This window comes from Anomaloglossus baeobatrachus, chromosome 5, assembly GCF_048569485.1.
Source record: "Anomaloglossus baeobatrachus isolate aAnoBae1 chromosome 5, aAnoBae1.hap1, whole genome shotgun sequence".
NCBI lineage: Eukaryota > Metazoa > Chordata > Amphibia > Anura > Aromobatidae > Anomaloglossus > Anomaloglossus baeobatrachus.
Genome location: NC_134357.1, coordinates 550,765,647 through 550,782,655, shown reverse-complemented (window position 1 = coordinate 550,782,655; position 17,009 = coordinate 550,765,647). Strand labels below are relative to the sequence as shown.

The 17,009-nt window shown below is 42.2% G+C and overlaps 1 protein-coding gene across 2 annotated transcripts in view; it reads right to left on the bottom strand.

Annotated features, from left to right (window-relative positions):
- Window positions 1-1,761: 1,761 nt before the first annotated feature.
- Window positions 1,762-17,009, bottom strand: part of LOC142312240 (uncharacterized) — a 49,627-nt gene continuing 34,379 nt past the window's right edge. Inside the window, exon 6 of one of the 2 annotated variants that reach the window (XM_075351160.1) lies at window positions 1,762-3,530. In XM_075351160.1, the coding sequence (XP_075207275.1) occupies window positions 2,095-3,530 (1,436 nt within the window). In that variant the 3' untranslated portion in view covers window positions 1,762-2,094. The remainder of the gene's footprint in view (window positions 3,531-17,009) is intronic. The other variant, XM_075351161.1, reaches the window with a different exon arrangement.

The following is a 17,009-nucleotide window of genomic DNA, read 5'->3' as shown; positions in this document are numbered from 1 at the left end:
AGATAAGAAAAAAAATGTATTTCTTTACCTGGAGATAACTCAGCTTGTAGCTACTCTGTGACTTCCCTGGCTCCTATCCTCAGCACATCTGACACTTGTAGTATATCTCACGTCTCAGTACGTCTACCTTATATGGTAGTACTTTTCAATAATTCTGGCACATATAATCCTCTCATCAGAAGATTCTGGGCTTACCTGCAGTAAAAGCTTGACATATGTGGTTGAGTATTCACCCATTATACTCTCCCTTTATTCTTTGAGATCAGGTATCACAAGGGCTCTCCATATGTGTCACAATGTGACTGCAGCATAGTGAGAGACAGGGGGCTCCTATACTGTCCCTTATGCTAGGGGACCCTAGGCTATCCCTGACCTCCAGATTACCCCTAAACATGGAGATGCTGGAGCCCGTGGCTTACTATTCTACTGGCAAGATAAAATCTGTCATCCACACAGAGAAGGAAAGGGCAGGAGAGTGATGGAAACACAAATTAACACAGAAAGGGGAAAACCAAAGCTCAGACACACTGCAAACTTAAAAGGAATAAACAGTAAGAATCTAAAATGAAAAGCAACAGTAGTAAGGCAGCAACAAAAAGACAACAAAGGTTAACACCACAACCGCTCACAACAATAATGCACAACAACCACCAGTAAGTCTGGAGCACAACACATCACGAGGCCAGTATAGGTAAACTATAGCTGGCATTAATGGAATAGTTCAACCAGCATACATAGGTGGGGAGCAAATGTGATTGGCTACCCACAGCATGAGATAAGAGACTAAAGGGGGCTTTCCACGCAGCGACATCACTAGCGATGTCGCTCGTGAAAACACCCGCCCCCGTCGTTTGTGCATCACGGGCAAATCGCTGCCCGTGGCGCACAATATTGCTAACACCCGTCACACGTACTTACCTTTCCAGTGACGTCGCTGTGGGCGGCGAACAACCTCTTCGTTAAGGGGGAGGTTCGTGCGCCGTCACAGCACCGTCACACAGCGGCCGACCAATAGAAGTGGAGGGGCGAAGAGGAGCCGCATTAACAGCACGCCCACCTCGTTGCCGGGGGACGCAGGTAAACTGTTGTTCGTCACTCCCGGGGTGTCACACGTACCGATATGTGCTGCCTCTGGAACGACGAACAGCCTACACAACGTACACGTACACAACGACCAACGAAATTTTGAAAATGGACGTGTCAACGATCAATGATTAGGTGAGTATTTTTGATCGTTAACAGATGTTCGTAGCTGTTACACGCAACGTCGCTAACGACGCCAGATGTCCGACACGAAATCCGTCAACCCGACGACATATCGTTAGAGATATCGTTGCGTGTAACGGGGCCTTAACAAGCAGCCCAGCAAAGATTAACTTTTGTTAACCTGCCTAAGTCTGTGAGTCGACGCCCGCATCTTCCTGCGCTGATCACAGACATCAGAGAAGTTAGCAGGCAGAGTGCCAGAATATATAGTTTCCACAGATCTATGATGACAGCTGGCAATGCCTGCAAAAATCTCCTTGTGACAATATGTTAAATATACTTTCTGTGTATGTATGTATTTTTAAATTTCAGAACTTAAATCAAATTCTGATAGTTAAACTAACAAGATGTCCAAACGAAAAAAAAAGAAAACAATTTAAATTATATATATATATATATATATATATCTATATATATATATATAGATATATATATATATATACACACACACACACACACACACATACACTGTATATACACACGTTTTATTTAATGATATTTAAAAAGGATTGTTATAGCGAAATACAGAATAAATAGTTGCAGCAAAATAATCCATTTCTCTATTACATTTTTTCATGGTGCTGGCTATATCAGCTGTGCGGTAGCCACCTTGTCATATACAAAATATTTTCTAGTTAAAATTGCTTATTATCGTCCAAATATATGGTATGTTCTAAGGTAATATTCCTTCCTCATTTAATTATACAACGTTCTGTCATATGATTTTGTATGCAATTTGGCAATTAAATCTATAATTTCTCCTCATGTAAGTTATTTCTGATGGTTAACAAAATATGATTTTCCAGTAATTCATTTTTCACATTCTAGTTATGATAAGGACTTCTCAACTGTGTGACTTCTCTGATGTGTAACAAGATTTGATTTGTAGCCAAAACATTTCCCACATTCTGAGCATGAAAAAGGCTTCACCCCAGTGTGGGAATTTTGATGTTTAAGAAGATCGCCTTTTTTGTAAAAACTTTTCCCACATTCGGAACATGAAAAAGGCCTCTCTCCTGTGTGAATTCTCTTATGTGTAACAAGACTTGATTTGCAGCTAAAACATTTCCCACATTCTGAACATGAAAAAGGCTTCACCCCTGTGTGGGAATTTTGATGTTTAAGAAGATCACATTTTTGGTAAAAACATTTTCCACATTCTGAACATGAAAAAGGCTTCACCCCTGTGTGGCTTACCTGGTGAAAAACAAGATGCGATTTCTGGTAAAAATATTTCCCACATTCTAAACATGAAAATGGCTTCTCCCCTGTGTGGGTTCTGTAGTGTTTAGTAAGTTGTGATTTGTGGTTAAAACATTTCCCACATTCTGAACATGAAAAAGGTTTCTCCCCTGTGTGAGTTCTCTGATGTATAATAAGATATGATTTCTGGCAAAAATATTTCCCACATTCTGAACATGAAAATGGCTTCTCACCTGTGTGTGTTCTATAATGGACAGTAAGATTTGATTTCTTGTAAAAATATTTCCCACATTCTGAACATGAAAATGGCTTCTCACCTGTGTGGATTATCTGGTGAGAATCAAGATGTGATTTCCTTTTATAACATTTCCCACATTCTGAACATGAAAATGGCTTCTCCCCTGTGTGGGTTGTCTGATGTCTGATAAGATATGTTTTATCTCTAAAGCATTGCTCACATTCTGAACATGAATATGGCTTCTCCCCTGTGTGGGTTCTGTGGTGTATAACAAGATGTGATTTGTGGTTAAAACATTTCCCACAATCTGAACATGAAAATGGCTTCTCCCCTGTGTGGGTTCTCTGATGAATGACAAGATTTGATTTAACTCTAAAACATTTCTCACATTCTGAACATGAATACGGCTTCTCTCCTGTGTGAATTCTCTCATGCTTAACAAGACTTGATTTATGGTTAAAATATTTCCCACACTTGGAACAAGGAAATCTTTTCTCCTCTGTGTGAATATTTTGATGTTTAGCCAAAGATATTTCAAGAGGAAAACTATCTCCATATTCTGAGTCTGAAAATGGCTTCTTTACTTTAAGAGCATTTTGTATTTTAATGCCCATTTTCTGACTTTCGTTTTTCTTAGTATTCTGTAATGATTCAGAAGATAGGACCTGTTTCATAGGATCAAATGATAGATCTTTTCTGTGAAAGGATGATTGGATATCTGGAGTAATGGCATTCACTTCAATTGTATCCTGTGTGATATCAAGTTCATCTGATTTATAAATTGAAGAGTTCAGTTGTCCTGATTTCCTGGTACGGTCATCTGCTAAGAATAAAAGCGGTTATTATTTTTAATAAAATATCCTTGAAATGTATATTTTTGAACATTTCTACCATAAAAATGGCAAGTTATGTAGCAAAATCTATCACTAAGACAAGAGCGTGGTGTTCAACTGTTAGTTCATTTGCCTCCCAAATATTGGAATAAAAAGCCACCAAAAATATTGTGTAGGCGAATATGATACCAATAAAATGTTCTACCCATCCCACAAAAAGCCCCCACTCAGTTAAATCATCTGCAATAGAAAAAACAGAGGGTTTCCACATTATTAGTGGCTCAGAGGCTGTTGAAAATAAACAAGGCTTCCACAATCCAATCCAGCAAAATCTGATTTCCCAACATCAAATTTCCCACTTGCTTCTGGGCCTTGCAGTGTGCCGAAACCACATCTAGCAACCATGTATTTTCCATTGCTTTAGTGAGAAGAACCTACTGAATTTACAGTGTACATGTCTCTTGGAGCACAATCTGGGCACTATGTATTAGGCAATAAAATGGCATAATTGCAATTTTCATTCTCCAACATCCACTGCATGCTAAATCCTGGAAAGTGCTTCAGGTGTCAAAATAATCAGAACAACTATGGAGAAATTCGCTGAGGGTTATAATTTCCAAAATGGAGTCACTTTATGGGACTTTCTACTGCTTTGATTTTCTGCCTTTTCGTCAGATTAGGGCTTCTACAAATGGTGTGTCACATCTCCTTGGATCTGCTCCAGTGACTTATGTTTCTGTCACCAGTCATCATGCATTTTGCGTGCAGTGCTGATGATAAAGGGGACATGGGAATGAGAAGCTCTGGGCAGTGCAGGCTCTGGCAAACACTAAGATTAGGCTGGCTGGAACCTGTAGTACCTTACAGTTTATCAGTATGGGTGTGTGTGCAGTCCAGGTAGAGGAATCATCTTTCTGCTTCAACCAACTGGAAAGGACCACACCCTACTAAAGCTCAAAGCATATTGCTGAAAGATGCCAGATATAGCCTTGTTCTGCTCTGGTTTAGTCCTGTGTGCTCTGCTCTCAGCTTGTGTTTTTATTTTTTTTCCTGTTGTGAGCCCGGCCCATTTACTGACTACTCTTGCATCTTCTGTTTAGATTTTCTATGTCCTCCTGGTTCTGTCCTTGTTACCTGTCATCTTACACCACCGAACAGTAGCTAACTATGTGGTCCCAGCCTAGTGAACTATGTAAGTCTAGACCAATATATAGTGCGTTATTATATTATTATTATAGACCCATTTATTCTATGGCGCTTTACATGTGAAAAGGCGTATACATAATAAAAACAAGTGCAATATTCATGAACAAAACAAGGCACACATTGATACAGGAGAAGAGAGGACCCTGCCCACGAGAGCTCACAGTCTACAAGAGATGGGTTAGGATACAGTAGGTGAGGGTAGAGTTGGTCATGCAGTGGCATAGTGGAATGAGGGTTACTGCAGGTTGTAGACATGTTGGAAGAGCTAGGTCTTCAGGTACCTTTTTAAGGTTTCCACAGTAGGCGAGAGTCTGATATGTTGGGGTAGAGAGTTCCAGGGTATGGAGGATGCACGGGAGAAATTTTGTATGTGATTGTGGAAAGAAGATATAAAAAAGGAGGAAAGAAACCTTGTGAGGCTTAGAGGTTGAATGTAGGTGAGTACGGGTAGGTCACAGATGTATGGAAGAGACAGTTTTGCGGGTGTCTTTGTATGTAATAGTTAGAGACAGTAATAGTTAGAGACAGTTTTGCGGGTGTCTTTGTATGTAATAGTTAGAGATTTGGAGTCTTTGGGCAATGGAATGCCAGTGGAGGGATTGGCAAAGAGGAGAGGCCTGGGAATAGCAGGTGGACATGTTGTTTAATCGGACAACAGCGTTTAAGGTATATTGGAGAGGTGCGAGAGTGCTAGAAGGGAGCCCACAGAGAAGAAGGTTGCAGTAGTCAAGGCATGAGATGATAAGGGCATGCCAAGTGCTGATTCTTGGTTAAGGAATGTATACATCTGTGAAATATTTTTGAGTTGGAATCAGCAGGAGGTGGAAACGGCTTGGATGCTTGGACTGAGACTGGGGACAGTGAGCAACCATCAACTATGATGGATAGGTCTGTTAAGGGGTTGAGTGACATGGGGCAAACATGATGAATTCTGTTTTTTCCATGTTAAGTTTTAGAAATAGAGCACAGAAAAAGGAAGAAATAGCTGATAGACATTGTGGGATTCTGGTTATTAAGACGCAGATATCAGGTCCAGACAGTTAGATATTGGCTTAGAGATGATCTAAAAGTCATAGAGGTCTATAAGCTGTCCCAGGCCGAATGTTTAGATGGAAAAGAGGACGGGTCCAAGACCTGAACCTTGAGGGGCACCGACAAATAGGGGACGAGATGATGAGGTGATTTGTGAGTGGGAGAAGCTGAATGTCTGGTCTGGTAGGTATGAAGAGATCCAACATAGGGCCAAGTATGTGACACCATGAGATGGGAAAATCTATAATAGGAGGGAATGGCCAACTGAGTCAAAGGCAGAGGATAGGTCGAGGAGGAGGAGGACAGAGTAATGTTGCTTGGCCTTGGCGGTTAGTAGGTCATTGGTGACTTTAGTTACAGCAGTTTTAGTTGAATTATTTGGTTGGAAGCTAGATTGTAACTCATCAAAGAGAGAACAGGAGGAGAGGAGGGAGAACAGTTCAAGATGGACAGTGTTTCAGTAGTTTTGAGGTATAGGGGAGAAGTGATATGGGGCAATAGCTACACACCGAAGGTCAAGAGAGGACTTTGTGAGGATGGGTGAGATCAAGGCATTCTTAAAGCATGAGGGGAAGACACCAGTTGTTAGTGATAGGTTGAAGAGATGTGTTAGGGTTGGGATGAAGACTGCAGTGAGGTTCAGAATGAAATGGGACTAGAGCTAGTCAAGTGCACAGGTGGTTATATGTAATCTGAAGAGTATACAGGAAAGTTTATCTTCTGTAATAGTGGAAAAACTGGTTTTGGAGGAAGAGGGCTGAGTGGTTATGAAGGGGGCTGTGGGGACTTTAGGCCAAAGCTTTTTCTGATATTATCAATCTTCTGCTTGGACAAGTCTTCAGCTCAGATGAGAGGGAGGAAGCTGCTGGGGACAGGGGAGAGAATTGAAAGTGTTGAATAGCTGTTTAGGGTTGTGAGACAGGGAGGATATTGGACATAAGACATAAGTTTGTTTTGCAGCAGTGAGTGTGGACTTGAAAATGGTGAGGGTTGTTTGTATGTGTTGAAGTGCTCATGGAATGGGATCTCTTGCATCACTCAGCAATACTGGAAGCTCATCTTAGTTCTTTTTTCAATCTGGTGTGCCAGGGTTGCCTGTTGATTGTGTGAGTTTTAGTATGCGTGGAGGGGTGGGTAATTTCAAAGCTGCAGTGATTGTGGTATTATATTAAATTGAAGGGTGAAGGGCAAGGCCATACCTGGGACCTGGAAATTAGAGTAGATAGTGTCAAGTTTGTTCATGGTGGCCATTTTTGAGCTGTGAGGTGACCACAAACCCTACCTTTGTTACTCTGTGCCTGTAAACTAGTTTATAATGGTAAAACCTGCGTTCTAAAAATAAAAAAATGGGTTTAATGCAAAATGTTATTGAAAAAAATATATTTTTGCATTCAACTTTGTATTAATTCCTGAATGTGGTTTTTGATACTATAAAACAGTGCAATTTTCTAAAATCTAGGACCCTCAATGCAATTTTAAAAGTGATTTGTCACACAAAAAATAGGTTTTGTAGATTTAATTAAACATAAAAACTTGTTGCTAAACTTGTAAACCTTGTTTCACCGAAAATAAGAAAAGGATGGTGGAAAAATGTTGCCAAACTAAAGTAGGAATATGGTAAATACTATTTATTAACGATTTTGTGTGGTATCAGTATCTGTTTTAAGAGCATAAAACTTTAAATTTTGAAAATTACAACCTAAGATTCACAGAAATATAAAGTATATTGATGAGTGAGCACTAACTTGGTATTTGTTACTCGAGCTGAGCAATTTCTAATGCTTGGTGCTCATCTTGAGTAATGAATGAGTAAGGAAGTTAATGGGAAACGCGACAATTTTTTCGTCAGAACCCTCGGGAGATCTGAGGGGGGCCTGGAAGTCACTAAAATGGGTGCAAACACCACTGAAACGAAATGGTAACAGCATGGGGAAAATGCCTGGACACATCTGACTCCCAAGTCGATGCTGAAAACAATGTTGTCAAGGAGTGACAAGAAAACATACAAAACGGATGTCAAAATAGATTTTAATGGACAAAATGTTAAAGAAAATTTTTCCTGTATACTGCCATGTTCCTAAGGCAAATTTAACTAGAGATAATATCATGCTCCACCCCTTTGGCTATATTTATACCAAGGGTATACAGTGCTGGCCAAAAGTATTGGCACCCCTGCAATTCTGTCAGATAATACTCAGTTTCTTCTTGAAAATGATTGCAATCACAAATTCCTTGGTATTATGATCTTCATTTATTTTGCTTGCAATGAAAAAACACAAAAGAGAATGAAACAAAAATCAAATCATTGATCATTTCACACAAAACTCCAAAAATGGGCCAGACAAAAGGTATTGGCACCCTTAGCCTAATGCTTGGTTGCACAACCTTTAGCCAAAAAAACTGCGAACAACCGCTTCCGGTAACCATCAATGAGTTTCTTACAATGCTCTGCTGGAATTTTAGACCATTCTTCTTTGGCAAACTGCTCCAGGTCCCTGAGATGTGAAGGGTGCCTTCTCCAAACTGCCATTTTGAGATGTCTCCACAGGTGTTCTATGGGATTCAGGTCTGGACTCATTGCTGGCCACTTTAGTAGTATCCAGTGCTTTCTATCAAACCATTTTCTAGTGTTTTTTGAAGTGTGTTTTGGGTCATTGTCCTGCTGGAAGAACCATGACCTCTGAGGGAGACCCAGCTTTCTCACACTGGGCCCTACATTATGCTGCAAAATTTGTTGGTAGTCTTCAGACTTCATAATGCCATGCACACGGTCAAGCAGTCCAGTGCCAGAGGCAGCAAAGCAATCCCAAAACATCAGGGAACCTCCGCCATGTTTGACTGTAGGGACCGTGTTCTTTTCTTTGAATGCCTCTTTTTTTTTTCCTGTAAACTCTATGTTGATGGATTTTCCCAAAAAGCTCTACTTTTGTCTCATCTGACCAGAGAACATTCTTCCAAAACGTTTTAGGTTTTCTCGGTAGGTTTTGGCAAACTCCAGCCTGGCTTTTTTATGTCTCGGGGTAAGAAGTGGGGGTCTTCCTGGGTATGCTACCATTCAGTCCCTTTTCATTCAGACGCTGACGGATAGTATGGGTTGACACTGTTATACCCTTGGACTGCAGGGCAGCTTGAACTTGTTTGGATGTTAGTCAAGGTTCTTTATCCACCATCCGCACAATCTTGCGTTGAAATCTCTCGTCAATTTTTCTTTCCCTTCCACATCTAGGGAGGTTAGCCACAGTGCCATGGGCTTTAAACTTCTTGATGACACTGCGCACCGTAGACACAGGAACTTTCAGGTCTTTGGAGATGGACTTGTAGCCTTGAGATTGCTCATGCTTCCTCTCAATTTGGATTCTCAAGTCTTCAGACAGTTCTTTGGTTTTCTTTCTTTTCTCCATGCTCAATGTGGTACACACAAGGACACAGGACAGAGGTTGAGTCAACTTTAATCCATGTCAACTGGCTGCAAGTGTGATTTAGTTATTGCCAACACCTGTTAGGTGCCACAGGTAAGTTACAGGTGCTGTTAATTACACAAATTACAGAAGCATCACATGATTTTTCAAACAGTGCCAATACTTTTGTCCACCCCCTTTTTTATGTTTGGTGTGGAATTATATCCAATTTGGCTTTATGACAAATTTGTTTTTTTTTTTCATTCATTGAAGACAAATTAAATGAAGATAATAATACCAAAGAATTTGTGATTGCAATCATTTTCAAGAAGAAACTGAGTATTATCTGACAGAATTGCAGGGGTGCCAATAATTTTGGCCAGCACTGTATGTGCACGCGGATTATTTGGTTGCAGAAATTTCTGCATCTCTTGACAGAAAAACTACCAGATCCCATGTTTTTGATGTGTTTTTTTTTATGTTTTGAAATGGTGAAAAATGCTGGAAGAATTGACATGCTGCAGATTGCATCTTCAGGGGAAAAAACAAACAAATGCAGTGCCCTTCACGATTCTCATTGACTTTGATGGCATAAGGATTTGCTTGCTGCTTTGTGACCAAACTGCATTAAAAAAAAAATTAAAAAATGCCTTAGGCTATGTGCCAACGCTGATTATTTGGTTGCAGAAATTTCTGGACCAAATCTGCATCACTTGGCAGAAAAAAAGTGTGTTTTTACAGTGCGTTTTCTGTACTTTTTTGATTAGTTTTTTTTGCATGTTTTTTTTCAATGCGTTTTCTATACATTGCGGGGTGGAAAAACACTGCAAAAAACTATGAAAGAATTGACATGTTGCACATTTATTTCTGCACCAAATCTGCAAGGAAGAAAAAAAAAGCAACGTGCGTAAAACTTCAGTAAAAAACCCCACAGTAAAAACGCACTGTGTGCGCAGACCCTTAGACTTCTTACAAAAACGCAGAGGTTTCCCATTTTAGTCAGGCAAAATAAGCAATCGTGTTCCTTAGCTTTATGAAATCTCATTGCTTTTCCTGGGACTGTAAAATCCGCTTTTGAATGCAGCTGCTGAACATCACCTTAATAACTTGCCCATCACTCACCATATTTCCCCATCGCCTAGGACTACAATAGAAGGTATAGACCAAGGAAAAAAAACAAAAATAATCCAGCTGGGAATCCATGCAAAAATAAAAATGTTCTTATATTCTGATTTTAAAAGCAGATTAGAACACTGGCATATCCATACTGACAATTTGGTATGCCTGAGTGTGAGGACAACGCGGTTCAACGGTAGCGCCTTCCTTGGGACCCGACATATGCCTGAGTATGCTGATGGTGGTCAGGCTGGTAGTGGTATGGCCCCTACTGAACGTAGTATTGCACAAGTTACAAATGACAGTTTTCTTATCTTCTGCCTCTTCTGTAAAAAAAGCGCCAGGCTGGGGAACATTAACTCTAGGCCTCATATCTTGCCATATATGGGTACTCTGGGGTATAGATGTCCACTTTCTCCCTCTACCCTCCCCTCCCGCTTCTTGTTGCCTGTTTTGATGGTGTCGATCTCTCACCCTCTGAGCTCTGTCCTCGCTCTTCATGCCACCTCACCATGTTGGGTCAGTGACTTAATCGTCCACCACCTCATCCTCCACTTTCACACTCTGTTCCATCTCGTCACTTCTAGACTTCATGGCGACTGTGTCTCATCATCATCCGTCTTGAGACAGTAATTACTGTTCTCACCACCGTCGCCTTCTTCTGACTGTGGCTGCTTAAATATTTGTCCAACATAGCACACCATCTACTCATCTGCCTCTTGAAACAAGCAAGTTGAGTGGTCAGAAGAAGCCATAAATATGAAAAGGTAAAGAGCTCCTTGGAAAGTCCAGTGTGGGGTCATTTGTCTCCTTAGACTCACTATGGTGGGAAGAATCAGGATCAGGGTGAGAATTATGTGGTCCTGAGTGTTGATTAGTCAGAATCCATGTGGAAGATACAGTGGTGCTGGTAAACAGACTGGATGCATTATCTGACATCCAGCCCACAACCTTTTCGCACTGTTCTGGCTTCAACAGTGGTGTCCCGTGCCACCCTACAAGGCGAGGCAGGAAGATAGGTGTAGATGATGTATGCATTTGCTGTGCTCCCACAGCAGGCCCAGTTTGCCCTTGCTCATGGCCACACCCTCTGCATGCACCACCAAAGGTACACACACTTCCATGTCCCTTATCACAGGCCTTGCACATTTTAATTATGTACCCAGCTAAGAGCAATATTATTAGAGAGTAAATTACATTTTATAGGTATCAGCAGCACAGTCTGTAAGGGTAGAATCCCTGTCTACACTAACCCTTCTCCAGAAGCTCACCCTACACTAAATGCAGAATAAAAGCGGTATCATTAGAGAATAGAATAGCTTTCAATTTGCCCTGAAAAGTCCTGTTGATTTACTGTTGCACCAGCAGGCACGGTCACGCTATAACACACTGTCCCTACTCCAGCAGAATCTCTCCTTACACTGTTTCCTGGTACTGTCTGGCAGATATGGCGTCTTTGGGTCTAATATAGACCTGTTGAGGCAACGTGGCTAGGGTATTACCATGATTGGCAAGCAATCCCTGCATATTTATTGGCTGATTAAAAGCCAGGAATCATGTGGGGAGGAAACTCGAGCATGGCTTCTGAGCAGAAAAATGCTTGATCAACTACTGAACATATTGGCCCAATGTGTCTCAGAAAAAATATATACCAGAATCAATGGATTCCCAAGAGGCATCCAAAGTTATCAGCTAATAAAGTGACACGTGTTAGGAGCACTTTGCACACTACGACATCGCAGGTGCGATGTCGGTGCGGTCAAATTGAAAGTGACGCACATCCGGCGTCGCAGGCGATATCGTAGAGTGTAAAGTCTTTTTGATACGATTAACGAGCGCAAAATCGTCGTAATTGCATCATCGGTGTAGCGTCGGTCATTTCCATAATTTGGAAATGACCGATGTTACGATGTTGTTCCTCGTTCCAGCGGCATCACACATCGCTGTGTGAGAAGCCGCAAGAGCGAGGAAGATCTCCTACCTGCGTCCTGCGGCTCACGCCAGCTATGCGGAAGGAAGGAGGTGGGCGGGATGTTTACGTCCTGCTCATCTCCACCCCTCCGCTTCTATTGGCCGCCTGCCGTGTGACGTCGCTATGACGCCGCACGACCCGCCCCCTTAATAAGTAGGTGGGTCGCCAGCCAGAGCGACGTCGTAGGGCAGATGAGTGCATGTGAAGCTGTCGTAGCGATAATGTTCGCTATGCCAGCTATCACCATGATATCGCAGCTGGGGCGGGGACTATCGCGTTCGGCATCGCAAGCATCGGCTTGCGATGTCGTAATGTGCAAAGTGCCCCTTAGATTTGAAAAATGGGGCCTGATTAGGAACAGATAACCACATGAAAGAAATGTTTAAAGCAGAGTATTTTGAGCACCAACTACTCTAGTCAAAAACTGTGAATATAGACAATACCAAATCTAGTGAAATGATCAAACTCAACAGTCTTCATTGGTAAAAAAAAATAAATAAATGAATAAATAAATAAATAAATAAATTGTGAGTGACTAGTAGTGGAACATCTCTGGGATAATTACAGGATGTGACTCGCTAGCTCTTATATGTACAATTGAAACCAGAAGTTTACATATACTTTCTATAAAGACACATCTCCATGTATTTCTCACTATCTGACATGAAATCAGAATAAACCTTTCTTATTTTAGGTCGATTAGGAACCAAAATTATTTATATTTGTAGAATTCCAGAATAATGAGAGAGAGAGAGAGAATTTTTAAGGCATTTTCATTACTTTCTGCAAAGTCAAAAGTTTACATACTGTTCATTATTATTTTGTACCCTTGCCCTTACACTGTATGACTTGGGTCAAACATTTTAGATATCCTTCCACAAGCTTCTCACAATACTTGGTAAGAATTTGGGCCCATTCCTCCTGACAGAACTGGTTTAACTGAGCCATGTTTGTAGGTCATCTTGCTCGCACATGCCTTTTCATCTTTGCACATAAATTTTTCAATAGGATTAAGATTAGGGCTCTGTGATGGCCACTCCAAAACATTTGCAAAGACCTTGCTATCCTTAAGCCACTTTGTAACCAGTTTGTCATTATACTTCGGGTCATTGTCCATTTAGAAGACCCATTTCTGCCCTATCTTTAAGTTCCTGGCTGATGTCTTTAGATGGTGCTTCTGCATTGCCACATAATCTTCTTTCTCCATGATGCCATCTATTTTGTGACGTGCACCATTCCCTCCTGCAGCAAAACAACCCCACAACATGATGCTACCACCTCCGTGTTTCACAGTTGGGATGGTGTTCTTTGGCTTCAAAGCTTCTCCCATTTTCCTTCAAACGTAATGATGGTCATCATGGCCAAACAGTTTAATTTTAGTTTTGTCAGACCACTGGACAAGTGTCCAAAAATTAAGGTCTTTGTTCAGTTGTGCATTTGCAAACATTAATCTGGATTTTTTATAACTTTCCTTTTGAGTAATGGCTTTTTCCTGGTGCCTTTCAGCCCACGTTAATACAATACTCGTTTCACTGTGGATGACACAATCTTACCAGCTTTCGCCAGCATCTTCAAGAGGTCTTTTGCTTCAGTTCTTGGGTTGATATTCACATGTCTGACCAAAACACGTTCATCTCTGGTACATAAAAACCTGTCTCCTTCCTGAGCAGTATGATGGCTGGATTTTCTCATCTTGTTTGTACTTGAGTATAATTGTTTGCAAAGATGAACGAGGCACCTTCAGGTATCTGGAAATTGCACCCAAGCATGAACCAGACTTGTGCAATTCCACAATTCTTTTCCTGAGATCTTGGCTGATTTCTTTTGACTTTCTCATGATGCTACATAAATTAGCAGTGTGTTTCAGGTGGGCATTAAAATGCATCCACAGGTGTGTCTCTAATTCAGATGTAGCCAATAAACCTTTTTTTGTAATCTTCCACGGTTACCGGATCATAACAGTCTACCTTCTTTCCGCGCACTAGTACTGTTAACGGACTTAAACATCAAACACCATCATTTATCTCCTGGGGCCTAGCCCTACTTGTGGAGGGCAACAACATCCAGGCTGCCATTAACACCAGCCCCAGCAGTGAAAGACTGTGCAGCGGTGGCTCCATCCACATAGCCGCAACCCGCAAATGGCGTCACTACAAAAACTTTATTATAATACCTGTAAATATCCCCCTTTTAAAAGCACCCCCCCCCAGGGTCACTGAACCACCATTACACCCGTGACATTTCCCAGTGAAACCAGGCCCGGGACAGAGTACCCCAAAGCCCTGGGATGTGACAGGCATTTTTTGGTGTCACGAACAGGGTCCAAGCTAGACCCGATAACACCGGGTGATGTGCGCCTTGTGAACTGTATTGTGCTTGGACTTGTAAACCTGTCCACCATCTTGGGTGGCAGATAACTAAAAGTGTGCCATAGCTGTGGTGAAAAACGTGCAAAAAGAAACCCTGCCCCCTGGGTGTGATGTCACGCTGGTTTCTTTCCAGCGAGACTTGTCCTCATATTTTCCTTTTAGGTGCTCTAAGTTATCTATTAGGCTGGACCTTTAAAAGGTTCCAGCATCCTTCACACAGTGCTGGTTATTTTCTCTCCACAGTTGATAGAGACAACCTGTGTGTTTGGTCATGTTTTATCCTAGTTCGTGTAGCCTTCTGCAAACAAGGTGAAGTTTGCAGGAGTGACGTTATTTTGTTGTTTTTCTTTATTTTATTTTTTTTGTGCTGTTCCCTGGAGTTGTCCCGTTGAACAGGTAGGGGGTCCCAAGATCAGGGTCCGTGTAGGAGACAAGGACAGGTCAGAGGGTCACACCTCACTACCTTCAAGTGTACATGAGGCTTGAGAGCATGTCAGAGTTCGCCAGCTTACAGGGTTAGAGAAGCCCCTGTCCCTGGGTAGCGGTCCATACGCGTGACATAATAACCAGCCCACCATTTTTTTTCCCGTGGTTCAATTATGGATCCTGCTGCACCTGCTTTTGCTGATCTTGTGTGGGTGGTGATCTCCTTGCGCACAGCATTCGTGCAGCAAATGCAGCTCATCTCGGGGCTCTTATTAGTCGAGCCCCAGATGGCATTCACTGACAGGTTTTCGGGGGATTGGGACAAATTTTTCGTGTTCCGGGAGTCTTGTAAACTGTATTTTAGACTCCGTCCCCGATCGTCAGGGAGTGAAGCCCAGCAGGTTGGGGTGATAATCTCCCTGTTGCAAGGGGATCACCAAGCACGGGCTTTCTCTCTGCCGGCCGATTCCCCGGCTTTGCAGACGGTAGAGGAGTTTTTCACGGCTCTGGGATTGGTGTATGGTGATCCGGATGGGGTCTCTTTGGCGGAGTCCAAGCTCCGCCAACTCCACCAGGGAACACGACTAGCGGAGGAGTACTGCTCGGAGTTCTGGAGATGGGCCACAGACACCCACTGGAATGACCCGGCGTTGAGGAGTCATTTCTGCCGTGGGTTATCTGGTAGGCTCCAGAACTCCATGGCGCAGTACCCTGTCCTTGAGTCTTTGGGACCCAGCATGTTGCTTGCCATCCGGATCTACAGTCGCTTTAGGGAGCGTTGGACCCGCTCCCTGCTCCGCGTAATCCCTATGGAGGAGTCCACGCAGGTGGAGGAGTACGAACCCATACAGTTGGTCGTCCTCTGTTGGGGCAATTTAACATGGACTGTTTTTATAAGTTTGATAAATAAATATGAATTTTTAATGAAGATTTTTCCATGGACTTGTTGCTGGAATTTTTTCTTATACATGAAATGAGTTCTGCTACCTTCCATTCCGTGCACGGTCCTGGATAAGCGGTCTCCGGCAAATAGCAGGTGAGCTGGACTAAGCAAAATTGTTTGTGTTTTGGAGCCTAAGGATATAAAGTACAATAAAAAATGCAGTCTAGTGGACCAGCCAGCGGTATATCCCGACAAATGGTGGGAAATGCTTATATCGCTCCACCAGTCAACTTTACAAATTATGATACATCAATTATTTAACATTCATTGCAGAAACATTTTTAATATACAATTATTATCATCCAGATCCAATAATTTACCATGCATTGAAAAAGAGACTTATATAAAATGTAAATTTATAGATAGATTTGGCATATATCTCTCAAATACAGAAACTTGGACTATATGTATTATTTGTAGAACAATGTAAAAAATATAATTATAGAGTACTGTAGTAAGATAAAGTAAACATACAGTATTCTTTTCATGTCAAAAAAAGCATAAACAATTTAGCCCCAAGAAATGTTATCCATGGGGGAGGTAGCAACCAGGGCGTCCATTTGTCCTCCGTGTTTCCCTCTCTCCCAGTTCATTCCAAACCGAGGCGGAGTAGGGTTGGTGCTCCCACTTCTCGGGGTAAGGTCCGCCTCCCTGAAAGTGCGTCTCCCAGGCCGGTTTTGCCTAGTGTTCCCTTGGCTGGCAACCACCCCCTCCTGGTCGTGTAGAGGATTGCGTCCAAGGAGTGTGCTTGCCCTTCGTCTTTCCCTCTCTCATGGCTGCTTCCCCTCCGGGACGCAGAGGGGGTAAGCTTCCCACTCCTCAGGCTCCTGTCTGCTGCCTGAGTGTAAGGTCCCTATGGCGAGTTTACCCGGTGCGCCTTGCTCCTTTGCGTCTCCGGAGGATTTGTTTCCCTCAGGTCCCAGGGAGGAGGGTGGCCTGAGTGTAACTGTCTCCTCTGGTGATAATGCACTTCCGTGTTGTGAGTTTGTGATGCCTGTGAATACCAT